At 33.0% G+C, this 11,631-nt stretch overlaps 2 protein-coding genes across 2 annotated transcripts in view; one reads left to right on the top strand and one right to left on the bottom strand.

Annotated features, from left to right (window-relative positions):
• The window catches only part of IRAK4 (interleukin-1 receptor-associated kinase 4), a 16,100-nt gene extending 12,705 nt beyond the window's left edge, over positions 1 to 3,395 (top strand). The window contains exons 8-9 of the mRNA XM_012638484.1: positions 1,925 to 2,083; positions 2,207 to 3,395. Of these exons, the coding sequence (XP_012493938.1) occupies positions 1,925 to 2,083; positions 2,207 to 2,242 (195 nt within the window). The 3' untranslated portion in view covers positions 2,243 to 3,395. The remainder of the gene's footprint in view (positions 1 to 1,924; positions 2,084 to 2,206) is intronic.
• Positions 3,396 to 4,962: 1,567 nt separating this feature from the next.
• The window catches only part of TWF1 (twinfilin actin binding protein 1), a 12,960-nt gene continuing 6,291 nt past the window's right edge, over positions 4,963 to 11,631 (bottom strand). The window contains exons 5-9 of the mRNA XM_012638483.1: positions 11,152 to 11,256; positions 9,355 to 9,480; positions 8,940 to 9,090; positions 8,656 to 8,777; positions 4,963 to 7,064 (exon numbers count right to left, since the gene is read on the bottom strand). Of these exons, the coding sequence (XP_012493937.1) occupies positions 6,894 to 7,064; positions 8,656 to 8,777; positions 8,940 to 9,090; positions 9,355 to 9,480; positions 11,152 to 11,256 (675 nt within the window). The 3' untranslated portion in view covers positions 4,963 to 6,893. The remainder of the gene's footprint in view (positions 7,065 to 8,655; positions 8,778 to 8,939; positions 9,091 to 9,354; positions 9,481 to 11,151; positions 11,257 to 11,631) is intronic.

Raw genomic sequence — 11,631 nt, 5'->3', positions numbered from 1 at the left:
TCTCAGTCCCATTGATAGTTGGAGGTCAGGAGGTATATAGACATAGATAAAACTTTGGGTGTGGATTGAATTACTACAGAGAAAGTGTATAGATTAAAATACAGGAGGACAAGGAAAAAAGGTATTGAAGGGCTAAAGATGGAACCCAGTGTTTCAGTAACTTACAGCTTATACTTTTTAGGCAAGGTCTACCTGTCTAAAGACCCAAATTTTTCATCCTTTTGCCTAAGACCATTTCTCTTCACAATATATAAAAACCTCGAAACTTTGGTTTGAGTAAGGGTGAAATGCAGAAAAACACAGGATCTATGTCAGTCACAAGTTTTGCACTTCATCATGTAATAGCGAAAGTCATAAAACTTCAGGGAAGGTTATACTTTTTCACCCATTATTAAGGATTGACTGTAATATGACTATAAAGTAGTAAGATTTTAATATAAGTCCAGTTAAAAGGGAGTGATCCTTTAAAGAATCTTTATATCACTATTAATAGATTCTGCCATTGCCAAACACTTTCAAAATTCATCTTTTGAAAGGGTTTTTAGAGAATTTACATTCTACCTCTCATAGTCTTTTCAATCTGTATTAGTTTCCTAGGCCTGCCATAAAAATTTATCACAAACTGGGTGGCTTAAAACAACAGAAATTCATTCTCTCATAATTCTGATTGTCCGAAGTCTGAAATCAAGGCGTTAGCAAGGCCATGCTTCCTCTGGAGGCTCCATTGTGAATCCTTCCTTGCCTCTTTTGGCTTCTGGTGGCATTTCTTGACTTACAGCCTCATCAATCCAATCCCTGCCTCCATGGTCATATTCTCTTCTCTTATGTGTCTGATTTCTTCTCTTTTGTCTCTTATACAGACAGTTGCCAGGAGATAATCCAGGATGATCTCATCTCAAGATACTTAATTACATTTACAAAGCCCCTTTTCAGATAAGGTCACTTTCACAGGTTCCAGGAATTAGGACATACACATATGTTCTAGGGGGCCACCATTCAACCCACTATACCATTCTAGTCCTATACCTCTCTCCTCACTCATTATGTTTTCCTCATGGCCCTCTCCCCTTTTTCTCCCTCCCTTTTTCTCTTTGATTCAACAATCTAATTACCCATAGAGAAGTTTGTCAGGTGCAGGGAGCAGGTGTCTGGGTCCAGAAGTTGGAATTGCACTATTAGAAGAACGTCAAGAAGCAGCCCGCCCTGTGCTGCAGGCCTAGTAAAAGCTGCAATGGGAACATAAGAGCAATTAGCTCATGACATAAATATAAAAATTAGAAGGCAAATGGGTAGAAGTATCTAGGAATTATAAATTAAAAAAATATATTTATATACACATACACATACACATGTATATACACATATATATGGGAGAATGTATATATTACACATATATGTGTGTGTGTGTGTGTATATAGTCAGGTTGCTTAATGACAGGATGCATTCTGAGAAATTCATCATTAGGCAATTTCATAATTGTGCTAACATCCTAGAGTGTATTTACATAAATGGAGATGGTATAGCCTGCTATACACCTAGGCTATATGCTATAACCTATTGCTCCTAGGCTATAGACTTTTACCATGTTACTGTATTGAATACTGTAGGCAATTTTAATACAGTGGTAAGTATTTATGTATATAAATATATCTAAACATAAAAAGGTATTATAATCTTACGGGACCAATACCATCATATATGTAGTCTGTCATTGACCAAAAACATCACTTTGCAGTGCATGACTGTATTTATTTTTTTACGGTTTGTCCTGTATGCCTTTAGTTAGTTCTTAATAAGGTTATAAAAGAAGATAGTAAAATGAGAATACATGTAATTACAAAGTAGCTTAATTTAAATAAACTTATATTCTAATTTCTTTCACTTTTTTGAAGCTTTTAATAAAGTTTTAACCCTCATTTTAAAGCTAGATATTAAAGAAGAAATTGAAGATGAAGAAAAGGCAATTGAAGATTATATTGATACGAAGATGAATGACGCTGATCCTACTTCAGTTGAAGCTGTATACTCTGTTTCTAGTCAATGTCTGCATGAAAAGAAAAATAAAAGACCAGATATTAAGAAGGTATTAATTTTTTACACTTACTTAAAAAATGAAAGGGGTGGGATTCATCATTTTTTCCTAAGTGTATATTTTAAACCAACTGTGTAATGTGGTTTTGTTTTTTTCTATCTTTCTTTTTAAAAGGTTCAACAGCTGCTGCAAGAGGTGACAGCTTCTTAGAACTTTATTGGAATAGATTTTTGACTTTTTATATTCAGCTATCTAAACCATTTTTAAACTAATTTTTTTAAACGTTCTTCTTTACCTTTAACAAGGTAGCCTGGTACAGTGCAGTGGTTATTAAAGCATGAGTTGAACTTCCAACATATAGAACAGATAAAAGTAAAAGTAAAGCCACCATATCAACACTTAGCACCACCCACTTAGTATCACCCTGACTTCCTGAAATAATCCCTGAGACATCGCCTTTAAACATCATCAAACACTGTTTGAAAACTATAGGATTAGCAAAAAGAAAACAGGCTATGTATAGCATCAAAAGACCCTGGTCTGAAGCCTGACTCCACTATGAATTTGCTGTAAAGCTTTGGTCAAACTCTTAGCAGCTGTGAGCCTTGGTTTTTTCACTTACAACATTGGACTATTATCTGCTGTACTTCTCTAACAGGTAGTCATAAAAATCAAATGATGCAGAATATATACAAGCACTTTGCAAATTAGAAATTGATATAAAATTTAAAGTTTATAGAGACAGTTATAAAGTACTATTACAACACTATGTTTATAGGCTCATGTTCACAGTGTTATTTTAAGCAATCATTCACCACAAACCAAATATCCCCTAATGATGCTGCTGTAATGTTAAGTCTGTAATTCTCTTATGTTACATGGCAAATTTGAAGGAATTTTTTGTAGATATAATTAAGGTTCCTAATCAACTACTTTTGAGTATCAAAAGGGAGACTGTGTTGAATGGGCCTGACTTAATCAGGTGAACCCTTACAAGAAGTCAGAGATTCTCCCCTGGCCTTGAAGAAGTACCATGATGTGATAAAGCCATATTGGCTAAAACCTACAGATGGCCTCTGGGAGATGAGAAACACCCTCCAGCTATCAGCAAGCAGGAAAAAAAAATTGGACCTCATTTGTACAACCACAAGGAACTGAATTCTGCCAACAACCTGAATGAACTTAGACAAGTACTCCCAGCTTCAGGTAATACCACAGCCTGGGCTGATATCTAGATTTCAACTTTGCCAGACCCTCGGTATGAGAATCTGAGCTTGCCTGGACTTCTGACTTACAGAACTGTGAGATGATAATAAATGGGGTTGCATTAAGCCAAGTTTATGGTAATTTATTATGCAGCAATAGAGAATGAATACAGATTACTCCTGTGATGATTCCCCCAATATGATTTCTCACCATATTTACAGGTTCTGCCCACACTCAAAGGGTATATAGAAATTATAGAGCATGTACACGAGGAGATTGTAGTGTACATACTGATTTTCACTGGATTCCTCTTTTCATCAGTCCCTAGTCTTTTGTAGTTTGTTTTACCATAGAGTGAGAGACCATTGGATAGTAGTGGCAAATTAATTTTTAATGATTTTCAACTATTTAAGTTTGAAACTCTTAATTGGTTTATGTGATTTAAAAATGGATTTTACAGCTTTTAGTGAGAAGGAATTTACTTAAACATAAAAATTGATAGAAAAACTGCTATGCATAAAAGGAATACCTAATGTATGCAATTATTCATTCATTCAATAATCTTTGTGTTACTAGTTTAACACACCCAGAACAAGAGTATGTATAGAGAGCTGTAGCAGAAGAGGATCATCTTCTATTGTGTACTGTTTAGACCTTCCTAAATGCCTTCCTGGGAAACAAAGATAGTACACCTTTCAAATCACCTTTATAAATTAAGTATTTAAGCAGAAATATTTGCTAGTTGAAGAGGAAAAAGGAAAATAAAATGACTTAGCCCAAATTAATCTAAACAGGAACCCACGTAATTTGAGACACAATATGGTTTATAACACTGATAATAATTATATTATTTTAAAATGTAATAATTTAACTATTTCTTGAAATAAATGCATATGTATAGTGTATATGTAGCTTATTATGGACTGTGAGCAAACCATATTAAAATTTTTTAAAAATGTAAACCACTTCATTGAAAATTTTACAATATAATTTGATAGATGTTTCCATTTCATCAAATGGAATTAATATCAAATTTGCCAAAATTAGGCCCAGCTTCCTTCTTAGGTAAGACTATCCCGTAACTCTTTTGAAGGCAATAATACAGTAAATTCAAGGTAACAAATCAGATGTTTACTACAGTTTCGTCTCTTTGCCTGATGATATCTGATCCATTGTGGACTGTGGTTGTTTATGGAAAGAAAATACACTGATTTAAAATGGACACCTTAGGACATTGTTTTAGTTCTGAGTAGAAATGCCTTAGACAGTTTATATGTTTAAAAGTTTTTAAAATCAGCTCTATTTAAGCTATTAATATTTCTGCACCTTTTGTAAAACTACTACCAAAGACACTCACTGTGTAATATACCCCTAATAAAAAGGATCTATGATAGAATTGCACACAGAAGTGCATTCAACATTTTAAGAGTTTAGTGTCAAGTGAATTGGTGACCTTATTGTACTGGGATGCTTCTATCACAATAGGAACTACATAACTCAGCATTTTCATTATTGCTGTAACAGTGGCAAAATTCTAATCTAAATTGAGCACTCTATAGTCACAACCATTCTTTCCTAAATTTCAAGCTACTTAAAATCCTCTTTGGACTTAGGCAGGCTAATTAACAAATGAATAAACAATAACCTATCACCAGGTATTAAATTATGCAAAATAACTCAAACATTGAAAAAATTATAGGAAATCAGCTTAGAACATACACAACTTAAAGAGAAAAAATTTTATTGTGATATAAAATGCACTTATAAAATGTCCACAGAAGGCATGAATTCTTCACTGCTATATAAATTTACTGGGAATATGTTATTCACCATCTAGTTATGATAATGCCACCTAAAACATAGTGTAAACGATGAGTTATATTCTATAACAAATGCATCACTGATTTTCAGCAATCATTGGTTTATTAATAATTAGTTTAAGACTACTTAATCACATCTATATTCTGGAATGTCCATTTACTTTCATGTAGTGTAGTGGAATTTAGAATATAATTGCACACAGATGGTAGAGAAAAACATTCACTACTAAATTATTTTATATCTTCATGACAGGTAACATTCTTCTGACTGAAACTAACAGCTTCAGCTATGGTCTGCAACATAGCTCCAGGCTTTTTAATGTAATAATGTGTGTGTACACGTGTCTATGTGTGCACTCATGGAACAACTTAAGAAGTGCAACATTATTGTTGATTACTTTGCATGTTTAAATATTACAGTCTGATTATTTGTAAACAAAACCCCACACAAATATTCTAACTTCTATTTTTAAAATTCTGTCAACCCATAATTATTCTTATACGCTTTACTAACTTGAACACACACTGAATTTCTGAAAGGTGCATACATTACCTTAGATAATAAGGTTTAGAAATGAGTGCTTCATACTATGAAATGGGCATTTCTGATTTTTTTTTAGGCAGCACAAGGTTTAGATCAAGAAATAACAAATCCTGGATCCCCACAGTTCATTTAGAAAATGCCTCAAAGTTATGGCTCTTGCAGCAGGTTTAACAAAGTGTTCTAGCTCTATTTCAAGTATTAAAGAAATATGAGGCTCAAAATCTCTCTAGGTTCTAACTGAAAATGCAAAGCTTTAGAAAACAGTTAAATGTGTTTAGAAATAAAATATTAGTTGAAACAAGATTCTTAACATGTTTATCTGTTAGGCCAAGTACTAGGACTTTAAAACAATTTTAAATCTGAATATTTGCTCAGAAGTGATAAAGAACACAATTTGCCTATAAATATATGGTTTTGGGGGCAAAAGTCAATCTTGATGTTTAAAATTTTTCCATATTTTTTACTTTAGTTTTGTTCCTTTTTGAATGATATTAATTTAAATTTCAATCTGAACATAAATATTTGACCCCATAGTTCTTAGAATGAAATGACTTACTTTGGAAATGCAAATTTTTTAAAGCACTAGAGAGAATTTACTAAGGCTGTTCAAAGTCTTTCAATGTCATCAGAAATCCAGCAGTATAGAAAATATCTAGTACCCTTGAAGTTTCAGAGTAAGCTGATCTTATGAAATTTCAATGCCATTAAAAAAACAAAAAGTCAAATAGAAAAGACTGCTGCAATAAAGCACTGTTTCTAAAAGTTGCAGACATGATCCTACAGTCTGACAGAATTAGCAAAGCTCCTCAAAGCCAACTTCCCACCTTTTCCTAGGCACACTGAATTTTCAGCTTAAAAAATAATCTAACCTGGTTCTCAACATATTGATTAAGTAGTATGTCTTAAGGTCTGTCTCTCTTAAAAAAGAATTCAGATATTTCACTAAAATGTAATAAGAAGTATATCCTACTTTGAGACATCAGACTTTCTGGAACTGGCCCAACTGTATAAAATTTTAAGAATTATGTGAAAGTGTGGAATCAACACTCTATGAAAACAGTGTGACAAAACTAAACATTATTATGTTGAATCCTTTTCTAGCTTTAACTCAAAAATAGAAATAATGAGTCTTATATAACATTATTTTAAAAACACACAGAGGTGAAAAGTGCTATTTTTCAAAAAGTACAATTTTTTCCCTACTTTATATCAATATGGAATGATTTCAGTTCTCCTGTACTAAAAGCTGGACTTTTAAAAAACTAGTATTGCAATGTTTAATGTATAGATTTTAATCAGTAGTGGCTTCAGTTTCAGCTGGACCCCTAATTAGTCTCCGAATTCCTCTTTTTCCTGCAGGACCTTTTGGTTTTGCAAAACTTTGCTTATGCGCATGTTGCTTGGGATGTACTTCTTCATAAAGGAAGTCTGCAGTCAATTCATCCCCATTGTCTATCTCAATCTGTAAAAGATAAAATTAGTAAATGCAATATAAAAAAAAAAGCACAACATTTAAAATCTAATACAATCAACAAGCCAGTTTTCAGGTTTGATGCTCACAAATAAGTACATAACACCTGTTCCGGCAAGAGAGAATCAAGGACCATCTGTAAATGGTTTCATTTTCTTCTTGGGGGGGGTGAAATGAGTTGCTTAAATATATAATCATCTATAATCATTTCTATTTGGTTCCCTCTTACTGCTCCAATTTAAATAATGTTTAAAAGTAGAAGCCACCACTATATTCTCAAGTTGGCACACTATATATTCAAGACACATTACTCATGGCCCCTGCATCACTTGGGCCACTCAAAATCACTCTAGAACAGAAGTCGTCAAACTATGGCCTACATGCCAAATCTTGCCCATGCTAAGATTGTTTTACAGTCTTACAAGTTGTTAAAAACAAACAAAAAGAATATGTAACAGAGACCATATGTGGCCTAGCAAGGCCTAAGGATATTTACTATCGAGTGCTTAATAGAAAAAGTCAACTGATCCTTGCTGTAAAAGGTGCTACCCATGCTAAAGTGATTCTTAGAATCTTAAAAAGCTTGAAAGGTTTATTAGTACCTAAAATAATGGTAGTTTGTAAGGACCTGTATTTTAAGAGTTAAAGGGCTCAAGAATTAACTGTATCTTTCCCCCATGCCGTACCTATATTTAAGAATATAAATTTAAGAAAACTAGTAGCTTAGTTCCCCAAATTCAAATGTTTATGCTTGTTCTCCTCCTTCCCCAAGAATTGGAAAGATTCCCCACCATCCATGATTCACAGTAATAAGTGGAGACTGTAGCTCCTTATTAGTAAGGAGTCTAGAAGTAATCCCAAGTATGTAGCTCTAGCAGCACTGTCCAATATCCAATAGAACTTTCTGCACTGATGGAAATGTTCTATGAACAATTCTTCACTATCCGCCTGTAATCCTAGCTCTCTGGGAGGCCAAGGCGGGCGGATTGTTTGAGCTCAGGAGTTCGAGACCAGCCTGAGCAAGAGCAAGACCCCGTCTCTACTAAAAATAGAAAGAAATTAATTGGACAACTAAAAATACATAGAAAAAATTAGCCGGGCATGGTGGTGCATGCCTGTAGTCCCAGCTACTCGGGAGGCTGAGGCAGGAGGATCGCTTGAGCCCAGGAGTTTGAGGTTTCTGTGAGCTAGGATGATGCCACAGCACTCTAGCCCGGGCAACACAGTGAGACTCTGCCTCAAAAAAAAAAAAAAAATTCTTCACTATCCAATACAATAGCCACTAGCCACATATGGCTAATGAGCACTTGAAATGTGGCTAGTGCAATTAAGAAACTGAATTTTAAATTTTATTTAAATTTAAAGTTAAATGGCCACATGTGGCTTATGAGAGAGCACAGATCTATAGAGAGATGGGGATCATCACAGGTCACCCCTAGGCACTTAGAGGAGACCCTAAGGATTTAGGATGAGAAAAAGAAAATAAACATTTTCATTTATAAAACACAATACATCATGAGCTACACAGAAATGACAAGAAAAATCTAGCCAAAACTGAGGATTTTAAAAGAAGTAGGTCTACCTTTCTAATTACATCCATTTGTAGTTGTCTTTCTACAATTTCTAGTAGAGGGCTCTTGCAGCTAGAATATAGCATCCGTTCTCTTATACTGCATGTGTATCCAGGCATTGAATAAATAAAAACTGTAAGTTAATAACAAATAAAATTAGCAGCATACTAGTTAAAGCAAGTACATAAACCTCATAAAACTACAGTTAAACCTTCTGGGCAAGAAATAAGACTATAAGGCTGAAATATCAATAAGCAAACTAAATGTAAAGTGTTAAAAACAACATATAATATACCTATGGACTCTAAATAGTCTCCTTCATGGGAATGTTTATACAGAAAGAAATGGTAACGTGCTGAATCCTTGGGAATCCTCTTTGGCAAATCTTTTAGTTCTGTATTTGCTGTGTTGGCCAAAATTATAATTTCATTTTTTATATCTATTTCCTGTCAATAAGAAACAAAGTATATTTATTAAAACAAATACACAGAAATTAAGTTAAAATCTTATAATAAAAAAACTAAGGGGGAACTTATATAGTTCCAGATTGACTTTTTAACAATGAACATATATTGCTTTTGTAATTTAAAAAATCAATAAAAATCAGGAAGCAAATTAAAAAATTTAAAATCCATTAAAAATAAACTTTATACAAGCTGTAAGCTACCGAAAGAGCAGCCATTTCATAATAATCATTATATATCTCTTACCAATTGCACATAGTTGAGCTGTCTGTTATTCAATTTTTCCAAAGCCTGAAAAGCTTCTCGAGAAATAGGAAATGCTACTCCTTGTAGTGTCTGATGCTTAGTGTCCACACCCACATCAGTTTGTACCTAAGTATGACAGATTTAATTTACTGGTAAAGTTTTAGCATTTAGCAATGTCTTATGGCAAAAATAAGAAGACCCAACTTCTAAAATAGTGAACATCATTTAATCCTTGCCCAAACTATAATTAAAATACTTAAAACATTATGAACTTTAAAAGCAAATTATTTTACACCTTTGTTCATGGTCCTGCTAACGTTTTGTCGACATGCAGAGTGCATGACACATCTTTATGAAAATGTTGGGAGTGAATGTTTGAATGAATGTGCAGTGTTAGTGGGGTTTTGGGGGTTTTGTTTGCTTTTATGTTTGGTTCAGCACAATTTCAGTGAGCTACGTAAGCTCTTTAAAGTGTCATCAGATTATACCTTTCATCACAAAATTTTACTTGATAGAATTTATAAACATTAATGTACATACAATATGTATAGAACTTTACTTTGTTCTGTTGGACATAAAATGCAAAACGAACACCATGCATTGAATTGAGTAGTACAAACACTATACAAAGACACAACACAGCTCAACAAGTTATACTACTGCAGAAGTTCCAGACTTAGAGTTTTCTTTACTAAGAACACACGTGTGCATGTATCGGAAAGGGAGAAGGATATTTCAAGAAAGCTTTCAATGCACATGCTTACGATTTTTATGCTTGATAAATGATAGCTAGTATAGGGTCTCATTTGCAGTGTTGCAACAGAAAGTCCAATAGAAATTTTACTTTTAAAAAAATGAATGGAGATTCTACAGCATAAATGATATTGGATAATGAAAACATCATAGAACATATGCAAATGCATACCCCAATACGATCCTCTGGGTTCTGATTGCAAGGAATAAAACAAACTATCAAACTTGTCAAAAAAAATCACATAAAAAGTCCTACTCAAATAACTTGAGTTAAAATAATGATAGATCCTTGCTACCAGTTTAATATTAAATGATATTCAACCATTTTCCAGACTGATTCCTAACAGCCTATTACTCAGGCTAGTAAATAGTGGTTTCAGCCACTTGTTCTTTTCTGTAAAATGCCAGTAGAAATACAGTAGCTATTCCAGCATATAATTAGAATGGCTGCAGAAAACACATTAAAAATATGATAAACTATAATATGGCTGAAATTTATTGACTCTAATATGCTCAACAAGTACTCAAATAACAATCTTTCATATATATGTCCATCCAAGTGGTGTTCATAGAAGTTAATTTGTAGACCTTCTAGAAAACTTAAAACATCCTACAGCATTTATCTTTTACTCTATTTAGTCATCACTATTCTCTGAGTAACATAACAAAACAGAAAAATAACATGCTTCAGGCAACCTTATTAGTTATAATAGTCTTTGAACTAAAGGGGTAACACACACTTTTCCCATTTATATAGTATTCAAAGCACAAAGTTAATTAAAGTTATACTTCTAACAGTTGGATTTACTATTCTGACATGTATATTACAAGAGAAAGCTATTTATCAAATTGATATGAAGTTTAATATTCATTTTTAACTTTTTTTCTGAAAACACATTAAGCACAGTCTTATCTCTAAACTAAACACAATAAATCTAAGCTACCTAACTTCTCTATTTTCTAGTTACCTCCATTTCTACTAATTAAAAATATGATATTTTCAAACACTTAAAATCTTGCAAGGGTTTCAAAGCTATAATTTACCTCATTAATTTTAATCTGTCGTAATTCTTCCTCAGCTGCAGTCAGTGGGGCAGGGGAAGACTGTGATAGCAAATATTTTCTATATCCATGTAATGATACATCTTCCTGGAAGTACAGAAATGGACTATTATCAGTTATTCTCTAAAAGTAAAACCAGAGTGAAGTTACTTTAGGAAAAACAAAATCATTAATTTAACAAAAAAGATTTTAAATGAAAATAAATAGCATAAAGAATTTTACTATCTCTTTTTAGTTTTCTTTAATCCTCTATTTTAAAAATTTCAAAACTTTTTAACTTTTTAACTTCATTTCCTGAAGTTTTATAATTAGTAAATCTTTAGTCTTAGTTTGGTGGTGATGCCAGCAAAATAATGAAGCTGGTCAACCCCTACAGGACAATTACAACAAACCTTCTGGGGAAAACTACCTGATAATTATTCAGTAATCAGCATATTCAGATTCTGATTCTATTTTATAATG

Source organism: Propithecus coquereli, unplaced genomic scaffold (genome assembly GCF_000956105.1).
Source record: "Propithecus coquereli isolate 6110/MARCELLA unplaced genomic scaffold, Pcoq_1.0 Scaffold13, whole genome shotgun sequence".
Taxonomy (NCBI): domain Eukaryota; kingdom Metazoa; phylum Chordata; class Mammalia; order Primates; family Indriidae; genus Propithecus; species Propithecus coquereli.
Note: the sequence above shows the minus strand (reverse complement) of the source record. Positions and strands in the feature narration are given on the sequence as shown.